This window comes from Schistocerca serialis, chromosome 6 (genome assembly GCF_023864345.2).
Source record: "Schistocerca serialis cubense isolate TAMUIC-IGC-003099 chromosome 6, iqSchSeri2.2, whole genome shotgun sequence".
NCBI classification, from domain to species: domain Eukaryota; kingdom Metazoa; phylum Arthropoda; class Insecta; order Orthoptera; family Acrididae; genus Schistocerca; species Schistocerca serialis.
The window spans coordinates 276,843,590-276,862,164 of record NC_064643.1 but is presented as its reverse complement, the minus strand read 5'-3'; the positions used below and the strand labels follow the sequence as shown (position 1 = coordinate 276,862,164).

Below are 18,575 nucleotides of genomic sequence, written 5' to 3'. Positions count from 1 at the left end.
CACAAAATACCAAAGTACACTTGCAAATCATTAATTGAGTATTTAAAATTTAAAATTGTACATCTTGCCAACATATACTGGCGTGTTATTTTCAAACAACTTAGAAAATATGCAAGAATAAAAATCAACAGGTAAAATTATATGGTGTCAGATTACAGGACTAGTAAAGAAGAAAAATATACAAATAATATGACATCAAATACAACAGAATTTGTTACAGCACAGTAACTTATGTGAGGTGTTAGACCATAAACCCCTTAGTAAGATTTAGTCTATTTATTCGGCCTTGCTACTTCAAAGCTAATTGCCGGTACATATAAGAAACAAGTACAAAGCAATCACTTGTTCTTGATTAGCACTGAAATCTCTCTAAGTAATTGAGATAAAGACTGACAGCCTCTGTTTAACACTATTCCAATGAAACTCTAAAAATCCTACTTGACCTGCAGTTCCTAAGTGTCCACTAGAGTCTATCACCGTCTTATCGTAGATGAAGTCTTTATCAGCTGCATCGGCTGTTATGGGCCTACTCGGCCCTGCTGGCGTCTCGCTGCGGAATCTCCAAACTGCCGGCACTGGCTCTGAATCTGCATCTGAATCTCTGCTTCTAGCTATTCCGCTGCCTGGCCTTTTATTTCGTTTCCCATGTACTTGGGTGCACACGAGTTAATTTGTTTCACACGACCCTTTCATTTCTAAGTGATCGGATTGCACAAGAATGCCTATGGTTCCACACGACACTCTCGTTTATAATTGGTCGGCTTGCGCAAGAATGCCTTCGGTTCCACACGATACTTTCGTTTCTAGCTGCACACAACTTAATTTGATTCCACATGAGTCTTTTCCGCACGTGACTAATACTCTCTCTTGCTGTATTATCGCCCTAGTGTTTGCATCTTCCATTGCACAAGTTTGATTCACGCTAATAGATAATATTCTTCTCGGGTGTGCAGCCGGATCATAACGTCTCCATGACACAATATTTCCGCGGGCCAACTGGCCGCCATCTTCAGGTGAGAGTGCTGGTACACGATCTCGCCGGAACTGACTTCTCAGCGCAAGCGGCGGCCCCTATACAGGGTGTTACAAAAAGGTACGGCCAAACTTTCAGGAAACATTCCTCACACACAAAGAAAGAAAATATGTTATGTGGACATGTGTCCCGAAACGCTTACTTTCCATGTTAGAGCTCATTTTATTACTTCTCTTCAAATCACATTAATCATGGAATGGAAACACACAGCAACACAACTTACCAGCGTGACTTCAAACACTTTGTTACAGGAAATGTTCAAAATGTCCTCCGTTAGCGAGGATACATGCATCCACCCTCCGTCGCATGGAATCTCTGATGCGCTGATGCAGCCCTGGAGAATGGCGTATTGTATCACAGCCGTCCACAATACGAGCACGAATAGTCTCTACATTTGGTACCGGGGTTGCGTAGACAAGAGCTTTCAAATGCCCCCATAAATGAAAGTCAAGAGCGTTGAGGTCAGGAGAGCGTGAAAGCCAAGGAATTGGTCCGTCTCTACCAATCCATCGGTCACCGAATCTGTTATTGAGAAGCGTACGAACACTTCGACTGAAATGTGCAGGAGCTCCATCGTGCATGAACCACATGTTGTGTCGTACTTGTAAAGGCATATGTTCTAGCAGCACAGGTAGAGTATCACGTATGAAATCATGATAACGTACTCCATTGAGCGTAGGTGGACGAAACTAAAATGAGCTCTAACATAACATCTTTTCTTTATTTGTGTATGAGGAATGTTTCCTGAAAGTTTGGCCGTACCTTTTTGTAACACCCTGTATAGGCCGCATAAGGCCCACAACGCGTGCACGAGAAGGTGCCGTAACTGCCCTCTAGCGCAAGTAAACATACCGCGCCGCCAGTGGTGGAAACAGGCGAAATCGAGATATCGCTATCAAAAATTAAAAATTTAAAAATTTTATTACCACGATCGAAACACAGACCGTTGTTTCTTAATGTCTTATAACACCGGGTTCCAAGGCTTACTTAAAAGATAACCCTTGTCTTTTTAATTTTTTAATTTTTGATAGCGATATCTCGATTTCGCCTGTTTCCACCACTGGCGGCGCGGTATGTTTACTTCGCTTGAGGGCAGTTACGGCACCTTCTCGCGCACGCGTTGTGGGCCTTCTGCGGCCTATATAGGGGCCGCCGCTTGCGCTGAGTAGTCAGTTCCGGCGAGATCGTGTACTAGCGCTTTCACCTGAAGATGGCGGCCAGTTGGACCGCGGAAATATTGTGTCATGAAGACGTTATGATCCGGCTGCACATCCGAGAAGAATATTATCAATTATTACGCCGGGAAAGGCTTCATAGTTGATTCATGCTGCTTCCTCTGGCAGGAAGTCAAACACTAAGTTATTTGATCAACAAGCCATACTTGGCAGCCCACGTCCTGGTGGACTATTTCTAAATGTCGGCCGGCTATTTGCCTCTGGAGTCTGGACTCTTGATTTGGTCCCAAAAGCAAGAATAGAAATTGAAATTTTCTACGGTCAGAACACTCCCTCTAGTAGCTAAACAGTTTTTATTTCGCCTCTGAAAAAAAAAAAAAGTTATTCGAGGTGGTCAAGGTAAATGGAACACTTTCTCTTTAACTATCACTTATCACGATTTGCCGTATTTTGGACTCTGTCCCCCCCCCCCCCTGCCCTCCAACAGTTTTTAAGGATGTATGATCAATATAACCACATGTAGAGAGGGACAGTGGTGTTCAAAATGGCAGCTTCGTTTATGACCGCATTACACTTTTTTTTTTTTTTGTCATCAGTCTACTGACTGGTTTGATGCGGCCCGCCACGAATTCCTTTCCTGTGCTAACCTCTTCATCTCAGAGTAGCACTTGCAACCTGCGTCCTCAATTACACATTACTCATGGCGAAAGGCAGGCGTTCCCGTTGGCAATGAGACGAACAGCGAGCGGAAGCGCCGTTAATGAGGCGCATGGCAATCAGGAATCGATGCGGAGGCGCCTGTTCCTAGATGGGCGGTCGTCAGCAGTTACTGTCGAACTGGGAGGCCACAAATCAGGTGCCGGCAGAGGCAGGCAGGGGCTCGTAAACTGGGAGTAATCACGGCTGCGGAGGAGTCGGGCCCGCAGCCGCCGTGCGCCAGCAGGTGAGAGCTACCGGCAGCCGTCCGTCAGAGCGCGGCGACCGTGTCCGCCGCCCAGCGCGCCAAGGAGACGGCGTGATGCACGACCTCCGCATCTGGATGTTTGCCAAACGAGACAGGCGGCGAGCAGCTGTCCCCTCCACGGCTGATGAATGAGGCTGCAATTTGCACCCTGCTCCCTTACTGGACCACGATCCAGTTCAGCCCGCAAGAGGACTGACTAACGGAAATCCAGTCCTGGTAGCGACACTGCACGGTCGACCTCACTTCCTCTATTTCGACCTCGTTCACTCTGTACAATTGTATTTGAACTGCAATGATTATCATCAATGTAATTAAAAATCTGTAGCCATTCGCGAGCTCCAACTCATAGGCTTACTTAATACAATTTACCTTCCGTCCCTCCGTTGGTAGAAAAACTTCATAATTATAAATGCAAAGCACCAAAAAGTGTAGCTCCTCTAGAGTATTATTTTATTTCGTTCCCTGTTTACAACGAAATCGTCTAGCTATAACTGACAATCGTCGCTAAAAAGGATACAGTACTGTTGAATAACTTCTAAAAATTTTATGTCTCATATAGAGAGAGGTGCAGACACCCATAAATAACATCTTTGACAGTGCAAGGGAGAGGGTAACATGAGCAAAGTAATATATTAAACAGTATAGACATGTATATATTGTATAACCACCTAAGAGCCATAAAGCAATTTAAATTAAAGTAAAACCCTTATTAAAGTGAAATTAATGCATGAATTTCTTTATTCAGATTTCGTCCTCGGTGTCTTGTCGGAGATTGTTAGTTTAGTTTAAACGGTTTTATAAGCTATTCTGTTACGCCTAATACTTTTCTCACGTTATCCTCCTATGCCTCATCTCTGCACGCACACACACACACACACACACACACACACACACACACACACACACACACACACACGCACACACACACACACACATCTTAAGGTTTTTATTTTGTTTTTAATTACTTTACTAATTCTCTGTCGACGATGATATTTACTCTCATCCTGCACCTTACTCTCCATGTGTGTTATTTTTTTCAGTCTTGGCCACAAGTTCTTTAGTGATGACAGCCGATTACAGTCTGTCGATGCCCTCCTCTGCCAGAAACCAGTTAACTAAAAAAACTGATAACGTAGAATGTCCGCAGTTTTGTGGGTTTCATTAATAATTTAGCACTTTTGCTGCTGTTCTTCTTTAATTTTGTAAAGTTTGTTACAAATGTGTATTGTTACGAGTGAAGGATACCAGCTTCGACAAAAGATTTCTCCTGGCATCATGTACTAACGTAGGAAGATGAAAAAGTTCCCAAGAGTATACATATGGCAAACATCATACTGATGTGAAACCTGCACTCAGGAGAGAACAGAAAATAAGCTTATAAATGCAAGTACAGTAGAAAAAGGTCAAAAATAAAAAGCGATAATTATATAAAACGTAGTGATATTAAAAAGAAGAAGTTGATTTCTTCTCTGTGTGTTAACCTTAACAGAAATAGGGAGAATTTAGTTGGTATCTGCTACAAAATCTGAAACGAGTTGAACGACAAATACGCAAGTTAGGCAAAGATTAAATAATGTAACGTCGACTCTTGATACTAAAGTAAGTAGACATGTAAAGTTTATCCCAAGTTAGAAATACGTATTTTCTTTCCTTTCCGTCGGTAAATAGCAGTTAATAAAGCAACTGTCGATTACTTCGTCATTCCTCTTACAAAAATGCCTCCGTTTTATAAAAGTTACTCCACGTATTTTATCCATCAAGGCTAAATGACACGGGATGGGTACATTTTATATATCCTCTGCAGGTAACAGGTTGTTGGCAACAGTCTAAACTACAAATGAAACTGATTTTAAAGATATATCCTACTTGTGTACAATTGTTTGTAATTCAATGAGTGTTAAATTTCCCAGTAACCCTAGTGGAGAATATTTTAAAATACATTTATAACAAAAATATTCTGAAGTATTTTGATATTGGTTGCATCGTACGCATTTTCCAAATTCAGGCAGTAATTAGCATTCTCTTGTTCTACACATACTAAACGGTTTCTGCACTTTCTACATGTGTACTTGGCTGGATTTTTCTTTTGCTCTTCTCATACATACTCTAGCAATTATTAGAAAGGAAATTAAAGCCAATTGGTCTGAGGTATTCTTGCAGTACTGCCCTTGTCTCTACAGCGAGATACGGATTCTTTCAGACAGTCTCTTGATCATATCGTAAATTTTGACAACACTAAATTCGCTGCTTCAGTTCTTCAACCTTATCAACGGAAGTGCTGTAAGATTCTGTTTTGAGATGACCACAAACAATTAGATGGGGACTTAATCAAAAAGCTTACATATCAAATAAGTTAGTATTTAATCGAAATTTTTTTCTGGTATCGTATACTTTCATGCACTTAAGTTTTCACTATTAATTATGATACATCCTGAATGCATCTTACTGGAGGGAAATTCGGTACAGCTTAACAACACGATCATGGTGGAAATTCGAAAAACGCTTACAACATGATTAGAATGACAATAGTTACACTCGCGACAAAATTAGCTGCAGGGTTACTACGGCTTCTTAAGATAACTATCTTCCATAGGTTTCTTTCCTCGCCTGTTCATTTCCGTAATGCCCGACAGCATATTTGGATACAAAATTAGCTCATCTTATTAAAGTACCATCAACTCTTGACTCTGACAGAAATATTCGTACTGTGACCCCGTTTCTTTTGCTGCAGTGCCACCCCGCATCCACCACGTTTCGTCTGGTGGTAACATGGAGGTGAAGAAGGGCGCATCCGTGACGTTGGAATGCCGCGCGTCTGGGAACCCCGTGCCGACGATAACCTGGACGAGAAAGGTAAGAGCAGCAGCTGCCGACCACTGTAGAGGAAAGCACACAGACTTCTAAGTCCTTTAAAATTCTTATCCAGCAAATTAAAATAACGACAAAAAACATTTCAAGAAGACGCAAAGTCTTCCTTCCAGCATATTGATGATATGCCATTATTAACAATGGAACCTTATGGACTGGCTCTAGTCCATGTTCTTCTTGCTTTAGGATATTTGAAAGCAGTTACCGGACTCCAACTGTAGGACAGTACGACGCAACGCAGATCTCAATATTTATGTAAATAAAAATAAATTTTTAATATAGCACATTTTTAAAACAGACTAAAGAGTATATTATTATTTTAAATTGCAGGCAACCGCACCCAGATTCGTGAATGAAACGATCCATACTGGCTCCAAAATACAGGCTGTATAGAAAAGAATCATCCTATTTGGCCCGTCTATATTCCTGAAACTAACAAAAATATAAAATGAATTTTGTTTTTTGATGAACTGGAAACTCCAAAAAAATTTTTTTCGTACCTTTTCAAAGGTGTTCAATCTGCCCCCTTTGAGGTGCACGGCGTAAATCAATGTGATATTCAAACTATTCCCACACTGTAGCGAGCATGTCTTGAGTTCAGTTTCCACGCTTGCTGTTGTGCGATGTCTCAGTTCATCCATTGTTGTTAGTAACGAAGGTACATGAACAGAGCCTTTTACAAACCCACACCATAAATAATCGCATACAGTCAGGTCCGGTGACCTTGGAGGCCAGTAATGTAAGGCCGAACCATTTGGACCGGTGCGATCGATTCATCGTTCAGTATTCATTCGATTTAAAGATTCCCGCAGTTTCCGATTCCAATGTGGCGATGCCCCATTCCGTTGGTAAATGAAGTCGTTCGAATCAGTCTCCAGCTGTGGGGAAAAGAAAGTTCTCAAGCATATGGAGATACGTGCTTTCTCGCAAAGAAAAGTGGACCATAAATCTTTTCCCGTGAAACTACGCAAAACATATTAAATTTTAGACAGTCTCATGTCGTACAACTTCATTTTGTTGCTCCGTACCCCATATTCTTACATTATGACGGTTCACCTTTCCATTTAAGTGGAATGTTTCCTCATCACTAAATACTAAGCGTGGAAGAAAACTGTCATCCTCCATGTTGCCAAGAACGAAATTACATAACTCCACACGTTGTTGTTTGTCACCTTCACGAAGAAGAGCTTGCAGTAGCTGAATTTTGTATTATTTCATGTGTAAACTTCGACCCAACACACGAAAGACGGACATTGGGGGCATATTGAGCAGTCGAGCTGCATGGCAAACGGATTTCTGCGGTCTACTTGTCTGTGTGTCACACAGTCAGGGACGGCCCAGCAATTTGCCTTTACACAACCTGTTTCTGGGAATTGTTCATGCCATCGTCTAATGCTGTGTGCTGTAGGAGAATCCAGAGCATACCTAGTACGAAAATCACACTGAACAGTTATTACTGACCCGCACTGCGCCAAACATAGAACATAAAACACTTTCTGTTGTCCCGACACCATTTTTACTAGAACTGAAGTGGGCGCACACTGTTGCTACCTATCGGGAACGATGTAAAGCTTCAAAATTGTCTCTTTCCAACAGTACGTTGTTGACGCACATATATCAAATAACATAATAGTTATTTTTTTTAAATCGGATGATTCTTTTTGATAGATTTTGTACTTTTATTAAAAGTCACGACCAGTTTCGCGTCAGTTGTAGACGCATCTTCAGGTGACAGAGATTCTTTCAGAGTAAAAACAGCCTTTGTCGCCAAGTAATAACCGTTTTTATTTATAAATAATTCTAAAAAAATTTCTATAGCACTCTACCACAGTGGAATAGAAACATTTTTCGGTAGGCATTGTATTTAACAACTCATATCAGAATGGTAACTGCATGAGGACCTGAGGACCACTCGCCATCATCCGCGTCTATTTTCTGCTCTACACAACGGTTAGTAATGTCTTTCCACCCCCCGCTGCTCAACCATCTTCCTGCTCGTAGCACGGTTCTATGCCGTCCGCTTCATTTTAACTACGAACTACCGAGCTACCAGTTTCAGCGCACTTTTGTTTTTATAACTGGGCATGAATGATGGCGAATGGCTCTAAAGTAGTTACCATTCCAATATGAGTCATTATCCATATTCACTGTCATCTGAGGATGCGTCTTCAATTGACGCGAAACCGGTCGTAGGTTTCAATAGAAGTATTGTACAGCCAGTGCGGATCGCTTCATTCGAAATTTAAAAAGTATAAAATAATTTCTTCTGCCCCACACAGATTCCTAACACCGCATATATCAGAAAACTTGTGATTGTAAACAGAGTTGAAAATGCTTCTAAGATCCATAACGAAAAACTTGGGACAAAAATCTTCCTGCCATCTATCGCATGTGCCCTACATTTTTCTTTGTAAATCTTACAAGTACTATCATAGTCGTTAAAAACTCACAACTAAATATTTTCAGAACTATCTGTTTAGTGCTAGGAAAATTTATTTTATATTTTAGACAGATTTTAATAGTGTTGTATTAAACATTTATTTTTATTTAAATGATCATTTTCTGCTGTATGGTCTTGATCTATTGTTGCAAACTATTGTGACCAGAGTCTGACAAGGACATGTAATGGATCAGAGTATCATCAGAGAGAGCCCAGCCATCCAGGTGCCGTCAACAGCGGTTAGCCGAGTGTTAATTGGAGCACAAAAGACAAGGGAAAACGGAGAGCAGACACGGCATGTCAGAATAACAAAGTTCAAACAATAGCCAGCCGGGGTGGCCGAGCGGTTCTACGCGCTACAGTCTGGAACCGCGCGACCGCTACGGTCGCAGGTTCGAATCCTGCCTCGGGCATGGATGTCTGTGATGTCCTTAGGTTAGTTAGGTTTAAGTGGTTCTAAGTTCTGGGGGACTGATGACCTCAGAAGTTAAATCCCATAGTGCTCACAGACATTTGAACCATTCAAACAATAAATCCAAGACAGAAAATCCAAGGCGTAACGAAATCTGAGACCAAACCAATGGTATGTCACGAGAACAGCACGAGAGCACAGTGAATACGCAATTGAAGGCAGAGCCACAATGCATCTAATTTTATAGTCTGCACACAAGCACTAATTGGCTGGCAAGGTGGGCGTGACCCTACAGCATGTGAGATCACTATTGCTGCAGAAGCGGAACTAGTGCTTGCAAATACAACAGAGCCATGTAGCAGCCGTCATAGAGTTCCAGACATATCTCCTGAAACGCATTTTCATGCTACCTACACAGTATGTAACCTTTTGATCACCAGCCCCCAAATCCTATTAAAGCTATATAGATCAGATTCTCTGTCACCTGAGGATGCGTCTTCAATTGACGCGAAACCGTGTAGTGGTATCAAGATTTTGATTCATTACCACGCAGATGTGCTAACTGGGCGAAGTCGTATATTTGTATATACTGTTTTAAAGCATTCAGTAACGTGAAAGAGGAGGATAACATGGCGTACGTTAGCCTACATTTGGCAATTATCTCCGTGCCATAGAGATACAGCAGAATGGATGCTTCTTGGGACAAACTGTGAGAGGAAGTTAATTACGGAGATTCTCTACCGACAACCGCCGTCTCTTCTAGACGGCAGTGTTAGGGAGGTGACGTGTCGTACAACCATCCCGAATCGTCGCCGGATTCAACGTACCGCTGAGGTCACTTTGACTACAGAAATCCTTGTTGCAGTGTATAGATAAACTACCCGAACGTACCACGGAATTTCGTGCGTTTTCTACCATTATTGATTGTGCACTGAAATCAATTACAAATATATACCTTTTCATCAGGATGTCCTTTCGCATGACGTGCCATGAATTGGATGGTGTGTTGCTGCTATCGCCACTCATCGTGCACGTTTGGAATCTATCCATGGTCTCATTATACTGTCCAACCCTACAAGCAGAATCGAACTGAAGCCCTTTGATCCACGGCACTTCTGTAACTAACGTTTCGATTAATGTGGGTAATTATTCTTTCAGAGGACTCGATAAACCTGGGGACTGAATTTTTTCTAGCCGTATGGGCACAGCCGAGCCGAACAATGAATGATCAATGGACAATTAATTAATCTCAGGCGTAGGTTAACGGGAAGTAATACCGCGGTGTATATCTACAAACTATTATTTTAGCCCCGTTCACTGTATTCATTTCAGTTGTTTCAATTTCTTCCTTACCTAAGCAGTTTTCCTGACTTTTCGTTGATGGATTTAGTAGCTGAAAATGATGTAGCCTACACAGTGGGAACAATTAGAGACCGGACGTCTTCAATATAAATACGGAAATATTGCTGTCCACAACGCGACGACTACTCTGTCATATTTCGAAGACAGATCTCAAGGATCTGACCGACTTGTCTTCTTAAAGTCTCGGGAAAAAGTGACTTACCCTTTGTTATGATCCGGAGCGTGAGATTAATTCTCCTAACAAATATCACGCTCCAAGAAGTAAGCCAATTCCCTCGTAAAGAGAGTCATCGTTATGCGTGCCTTTTCAGAGGTTTGGCTCTTCACGAACTGAATTTCGTCCCATCTTTGCTGCATTTTTTAAAAGTCGTGACGCTCAAGCTTCACCTACGTCTGTGATTGTGTTATTGAAGATGTTCTTAGATATTTATGAACAGACATTACTTTTAACTTGTCTCAGACGGGATGTCTTGCTTAGTAGACAAATCTATTTTTATTTTCGTATACTTCAATGAAATTTCATTATATCTTAAAGGCCCTATTACGACAAAACTGACAATAAATGGGTTAGGTGTCTAGCATCCAAAAGCTTTCCTTTCTATTAATATAATCGTCACTGAGTGCTTTCAGCTTGACATTGCATTCACGAGGACACTCTTCTTCGCTGAACTGAGGCCGTGTTACACAGTATTACTGTGATACTACCTCATTTAGACCAACGAAACTATAAGATACTATTATACTGTAAAAAGAAACCCGAACATAGGTGACTCTTCCTCAGTCATATCCGTAACCAACTGTCCAACTTAGGCATAAATAACGAGAGATCTTGCTCAAAAGAATATGCAGACACCGTCGCAGAAATGTCTTGTCTTTTTCGAAATACAGTAAGGATAGGGCAGTGTGTCTCAACAATTAAAGTTATTGCTGTTTCCGTTTTGAAATGTTATAAATTTTGGCTAATAGATACTAACTATAAACTCGGTGCCTCGGCTATTATCCGTCGTATGTAATGCTCCTAAATGTAAGGTTAAAATAGCCAGAGTTGCACCAGGCTCTTCAAAGAACTTCCAAAAGATTCATTTACCACAGCCAGAAAGGGAAAACAAGAAAAGAACTGGTTATTTGCTTTGCGGTCGCCCACTGTTGATACTCCTCGTTTTGGGTCACGACACACTGATGTTTATGAAGCTTAACGAGGTGGTTTTGCGAGCAGTACAGCGTGGGTAAATTTGTTAAGGAAACCCTAATTATTTCCACGCCTGACGTGCTAGAGTGGCCCGTTATTAAGTTCAGTTCGAGCCTCAATAACTACGAATGAGGGAACCGAAATACTCTGGCCGCTAATTTTCTGGCGTTTTTTCACTTCCGCTGCTGCAGAAAAATTCAGCAGCAAGACGCCCTGTTACTTTCAGTTTGAAGCTCACAGTTTTACGTCAGATTGCAAGACTGTGATTGTCAATTTGCAGGCTTCATTAGTTCGCTTTATCTGCTGCATACTGTTCAAACAACTACAAAGGGCATGCTGTTCAAAAATAAGTAGTAAAAACTAATTGTAGCGTTTCTGTGTGCGAGGTGCCAGTAGTGCAATATTTACCACATTCTTTTAAAGGACACAGTAGAATGAAGAATATTCACAGTGAAGACTATTGCTGAAAATTTCCTGAATGGGTTTCCGCAACATTTCTCTTCCTTTTTGTCCTCTGTCGAGAGAGCCACTCGGATAACCCTTCTCAAGAAGAATTTTTTGTTTGCGCTCAGTTTACTCTTCTATTCGTAGGGGATACGGATCCCACAATTCTTAGCTGTCTGCTGCCCAACTTTCATCCTTACAATAAATCGCATCACCTACAGTTTAGCTATGGGACCGTTTCTCTCCTTATCGCCAGACGATTTTATGGCGTTGTCTCACTAGAATTTTGCCTCATTTTCCGTGCACTCAGAGAATACTAAATTTCCAAAAAGTGAATCAGTCTTCGTAAAGCGTCATTCAACTCAGCCAGCAATAGTCCCATGAGCGTTAAAACTTGTGTTATAAGGATTTTCACGAACAGGAATATTTCTTAAAATCAACTTTGTTAAGTACAGGCTCTGAAAAACGCTCCCAGGAATAAACTAAGAAACATATGAAGACGTTATCACCAAATATTTGCAAGATGTACTGTCGAAATACTAAATTCGTTGCCAATGGGAAGAGAACACCCTTTCTCGCAGCCAGAAGTATTCTTCAGCCTGACCTGCTGGCGATGGCTACAGTGGTTAACTGATAAGAAATAGAATTCATTCAGCTATTTCTCTGGTACGTCACGTGTGTTATTTAATAACTGCCTATTTGAATCAATGAATACAGCCTGTAAGCTGTATTGAGTTAGTCAAGAGATAAAACATCTCAAATGCTTCGATTCTCTTCTGTTCCGGTTTTCCCACAGTCCATGTTTCACAACCATACAATACTGTGCTCCAAACGTAAATTCTCAGAAATTTCTTCCTCAATATAAGGCCTATGTTTAATACTAGTAGACTTGCCTTGGCCAGGAATGCCCTTGCTTTTGATGTCCTCCTTCCTCCATCCGTAACTGGTTATTTTACTGCCAAAGTTGTAGAATCCCTTAACTTCATCTACTTCGTAACAATCAGTTCTTGTGTTAAGTTTCTGGTATTGCTCATTACTTTCGTCTTTCTTTGATTTACTCTCAGTCCATATTCTTTATGAATTAGGATGTTCATTCCATTTAGCTGATCATGTCATTCTTCACTTTCACTCAGATAGCAATGTCATCAGCGAATCGTATCATTGATATGCTTTCACCTTAAATTTTAATTCCACCCCTGAACCTTTCTTTTATTTCCATCATTGCTTCTTCGATATACAGATTGAACTGTAGAGGCGAAAGATTACATCCCTGTCTTACATTCTTTTTAATCCGAGCACTTCTGTTTTGGTCTTATTATTTCCGCTAAATCACGCAGGGGTAACAGGTAAGTAGGGTTGTAGAAAGGGCCAAGGGAGTTGTGGTCGGATGCACTTCACAATTGTAATTTATTATCCTTTGGTTCACAAATACACTTTTGAAAGAATTAAATTTGCTTCGCGGCTGAAGGCCTCTAAACAGATGCAATTTTAAAAATACATGACAAACAGTTAAATTTACGAATAAGATGCGGAGCGGCTGAAGGCCACCGGATTAAATCTCCAAAATTTCAAATATACTATGGTGATTACTGAAGGCAGAGGGCCACTATGTTTTAAGATGCTAAAAGGGCTGATGGCCCGCAAGGTGCACAGAAAGAGACAAAAAAACGCAATAAGATGGCTGAAGGCCGCAAAGTTAAATTCTGAAAATTAAGGAAATATATATATTTCAAAAATCGGTAAAACAATACATTAACTTTACAAATTTCCTTTTGCAAAACCAACGGCGGAAGGCCCACAATAACTTGTAAAATCTTTCAGAGGAAATTGCAATAATCTTTCAAGAGCAGAAGGCAATAATGTTTGGACTGGAAGGAAACTCTGAGAATATGTTTCCAGGGGTGAAGGTCCTCAATTAACTTTGCTCTATTGAAAATATAAAATACAGTAAAGCCCCAAAAAAACCTTTTAAAATAAATTACAAGAACATTAACACTGCCAAAGAATAATTAAGGGAACAGCACTCAGGAGCCTCCTAGGGATCTGTCTGCACCCCTTCACTTAGGCGAGACAGGCGGTGAGGCCAACTACACTAGATTCGTCCGAACCCTATCAAGGGACAGTCAGGGACCGACCGACCAACACCTTGCTTGCCAGGACGGAGTATGCGAGAATTCAAGGCCCCAAAAAGTTACAAGTATCACTATCCCCAAACAAACGTGTATGTGGACTGAGCTGCCAAAACTACACACCGTGTTGGGCAGCAACACCCGGTGAGGAAAAGACCCTGCCTAAAAATTACGTTAGCGGCCAGGGCAGGTAACCAGAACACTAACGGCCACAAGGCAGAAAATTCCACTGATTCACTTAACTACGAAATACGGTTAACTTCACCCAAAATTAACACTGCCTGAATTTACGTTAGCGGCCAGGCCAGGTAACCATAACACTAACAGCCACAAGGCAGAAAATTCCGCTGGTGTACTTACCTATGGATAAATTAATTTAATCAATTCCATCGGACGGCGGCTATCTCGAACACTCCACTCGTTGTTGCTCACAGGAAAACCTCCACAACAGCAACGCTGGAACCAACAACGTAATGCTCAAAACCACTTAACCTTAACGTCCTGGGTCGGCGAGCGACGATGCTCGTACCGATCGGACAGCTCCAGACAGACTTCGACACTGCGCAGAGACCGCCAGCGGCACAGTCGAGTACTCGCACACGGAGATGTCCTCGGACCAACCGACCGACTAAAAATCCACCAAAGGTCAGGCCCGGCTTAAGTGATGCGTGGCGGCAACGGTCGGGCGGGCGATGTCCTCGCAGGGCTCACTGCTGCTGCAAGCCGGCGACTGGCTGGCCCGGTCTGCGCTCCAGACGCGTTGCAAATCCCTGGCAGAGCCCAATTCACGACCCGAATTGCCGCCGTGAACTCTCCTCCTCGCACGTTCCGACTCATTCCACGACAGATGACAACCGGGAAGTTATAGCAGCCGAGCAAAGATCCTATCAGAGGGGATATATCAATGACTGTGAGGCTACTGGCCGTGACATTCAAAGTTAAGAAGGAAATTGGTTGTTTGGTTGTTTGGGGAAGGATACCAGACAGCGTGGTCATCGGTCTCATCGGCTTAGGGAAGGAAGTCGGCCGTGCCCTTTCAGAGGAACCATCCCGGCATTTGCCTGGAGTGATTTCGGAAAATCACGGAAAACCTAAATCAGGATGGCCGGACGCGGGATTGAACTGTCGTCCTCCCGAATGCGAGTCCAGTGTCTAACCACTGCGCCACCTCGCTCGGTATATATCAATACGCGCTACGGTGACGGTCAGGCAAAACAGCAACTCGGTAACGCCAGTAATTTAAATCAACGTGGTGAGATGGAAATACGCTAAAACAGGGTGTAAAATACCAAATCGTGGGATGGCGAGCCATGTACGGCTCATACATGTTGTACATTACCCGTTTCTCTCTATAGCTTAGCCCTATTTTTCTTAGAATTTCGAACATCTTCCACTATTTTACACTGTCGAACGCTTTTTCCGGGTCGACAAATCCTATGAATGTGTCTTGATTTTTCTTTAGTCCTGCTTCCATTATCAGCCGCCACGTCAGAATCGCCTCTCTGGTACCGTTTCATTTCCTGAAGCCACCTAACAAAACCTCAATTTTCTTTTCCATTATCCTATATATTATTCTAGTCAGAAACTTGGATGCGTAAGCCGTTAAGCTATGCGGTAATTCATGCACTTGTCAGCTCTTGCAATCTTCGGAATTGTGTGGAGATGTTTTTCCGAAAGACAGATGCTATACCTGCAGATTCATACATTCTACACACCAACGTGAATGACAGGTAATCTATTGTTTTGTTATACAGGGTGTTACAAAAAGGTACGGCCAAACTTTCAGGAAACATTCCTCACACACAAAGAAAGAAAATATGTTATGTGGACATGTGTCCGGAAACGCTTACTTTCAGTGTTAGAGCTCATTTTATTACTTCTCTTCAAATCACATTAATCATGGAATGGAAACACACAGCAACACAACTTACCAGCGTGACTTCAAACACTTTGTTACAGGAAATGTTCAAAATGTCCTCCGTTAGCGAGGATACATGCATCCACCCTTCGTCGCATGGAATCCCTGATGCGCTGATGCAGCCCTGGAGAATGGCGTATTGTATCACAGCCGTCCACAATACGAGCACGAAGAGTCTCTACATTTGGTACCGGGGTTGCGTAGACAAGAGCTTTCAAATGCCCCCATAAATGAAAGTCAAGAGAGTTGAGGTCAGGAGAGCGTGGAGGCCATGGAATTGGTCCGCCTCTACCAATCCATCGGTCACCGAATCTGTAGTTGAGAAGCGTACAAACACTTCGACTGAAATGTGCAGGAACTCCATCGTGCATGAACCACATGTTGTGTCGTACTTGTAAAGGCACATGTTCTAGCAGCACAGGTAGAGTATCCCGTATGAAATCATGGCGGTGGATCGAGAAAGTACAGTACATACTGATGAAACTAAAATGAGCTCTAACATGGAAATTAAACGTTTCCGGAAACATGTCCACATAACATCTTTTCTTTATTTGCGTGTGAGGAATGTTTCCTGAAAGTTTGCCCGTACCTTTTTGTAACACCCATCAGAAGTATGTGATAACGAATCCAGACCAAATGATACACACATATGTCACAGTTAAGGGTGCCCTCCCCCCCCCCCCCCCCCCCTCCTCTGGCACCGACACAGGTGCAGGTGCCAATGATGTCTTGCGATTGACTGCCCCAAGCGACATTCGCCTTTTGCGGCAGTTCGCCAATGCTTCTTGCGGGTGCTGGAGAGCGGCTAACTGGCCCCTCGAGAGTGACTAAGTTCACGCTTCGTCAAAGTTATAGTCTAGTTATAGCTTCGTCTAGTTATAGTGGGAGTGACCCTTATGTCCCGTGGCCTGTGGTTATCGTCTTTGACTTGTAACCAAAACGTCCTCGGTCCTGAGTCCGCAGGTTGGATTTCCAATAAAAATCATCAGCTGGGGCAGCCGAAGACCTCCGGCTTAATAAGTAACCCTTCATTCAGCCAACGTCCTTGTAAAAGAGGACAGCGGAGCGGCCAGTGTTTCCGAGCACACTCTTGGCCTAGGGGTGGGAACCTGTCCCTAAAGGCGGAAGAATCAACAATCATCAACGGCATGGGGGTACAGAAGGCAATGGATTCCACTGCTTTAAAGACACATGATGCTGCACCCGTGATTCATAATCAAAACGTTTTCGGTCCCGGGTTCGAATACCGCCTCCGCTTAAATTTTGATTAATAATCAGCATTGGCGGCCGAAGCCTTCAGGCATAAGAAGTCGTCCTCATTCTGCCAACGGCCTTGTAAAAGAGGGCGAAGGAGCGGACAGTGTTTCACGGAACTCTATTGTCCTAGTCGTGGGAAACTTCCCCTAAAGACGGAAGAATCAGAAGTGATCCACGGCATGAGCATGCAGAAGACAATGGAAACCACTGCGTTAAAGACACGTAACGTGTATCCACAGGACATGAGCCATGATGGTCTCTCCAATTTCAAAAGATTCCGGAATAGCCCCCATTCGGATGTCTGGGAGGAGACTGCCAAGGGGAGGTTACCGTGAGGAAAAGATTGAATATTAAACGAAAGGATAACATTCTACGAGTCTGGGCGTGGAATGTCAGAAGCTTGAACTTCGTGGAGAAGCTATAACATCTAAAAAGGGAAGTGCTAAGGCTCATTCTACTTATAGTGGGTTGTCAATGAAGTGAAATGGAAAGATGTCAACGATTTCTCGTCAGATGAGTGTAGGGTAACTTTAAGGACAGCAGAAAATGGTATAAAAGGAGTAGGGTTCGTCATGAATAGGAAGGTTGGGCAGAAAGTAAGTTACTGTAAACAGTGCAGTGATAGGATTGTCCTTATCAGAATCAACATCAAACCAATACCGGCAACGATAGTTCAGTCATACATGCCGTCGTCGCAAGCCGAAGGTGAAAAAAAATTATATGGGGAGATAGGACATAAATGGAGGTGAAAATCTAATTGTCATCAGGGACTGGAATCCTGTTGTAGGGGAGGAAGTAGAAGAAAGGCTTATAGAGAATGTGGCCTTGGTACTAGGAATGTGAAAGATTAATTGAGATCTGCAATAAATTTCAGCTAATAATACCTCTGTTCAGGAATCACAGGAGATGAAGGTATCATTGGAAAACTATGCGATCTCCCAAGTGCTGGCCAGCTGCACACGACTGCCACTCCTGATATCTTGGAACGTATGGACACTCTCATTCGAGGTGATCGACAGACCACAGTCACACACCTCACTGCGCAAGTGGATCACTGTGCTGGTAGTGCCGACACAGTCGTCTACCAGTTGGGTACTCAAAGGTGGCTTCCCACTGGGTTCCTCGCCGCCTAATAGAAGACCATAATGAGCAAGGACCATCTGTGCGGAACTGCTTTGGCATTACGAGACTAATAGTGGCAATTTCTTGTCGAACAATGCCGCAGGCGATGAAACGATCGTCAATCACTTCGGACCAGAAAGGAACGGCAATCCATGGAGTGGATTTCCACTGAGAAAACGGTTCAGAGCTGCACTCTCAACCGGTAAAGTCATGACGACGTTTCTGGGCCTCTCAAGCGCTGTTTGATGTCCTCGTTCGTGGT

General features: G+C 42.7%; 1 protein-coding gene across 2 annotated transcripts in view; it reads left to right on the top strand.

Annotated features, from left to right (window-relative positions):
• Positions 1-18,575, top strand: part of LOC126484509 (limbic system-associated membrane protein) — a 965,824-nt gene that overhangs the window by 331,835 nt on the left and 615,414 nt on the right. For both annotated transcript variants that reach the window (XM_050108046.1, XM_050108045.1), the window contains exon 3: positions 5,904-6,025. In XM_050108046.1, the coding sequence (XP_049964003.1) occupies positions 5,904-6,025 (122 nt within the window). The remainder of the gene's footprint in view (positions 1-5,903; positions 6,026-18,575) is intronic.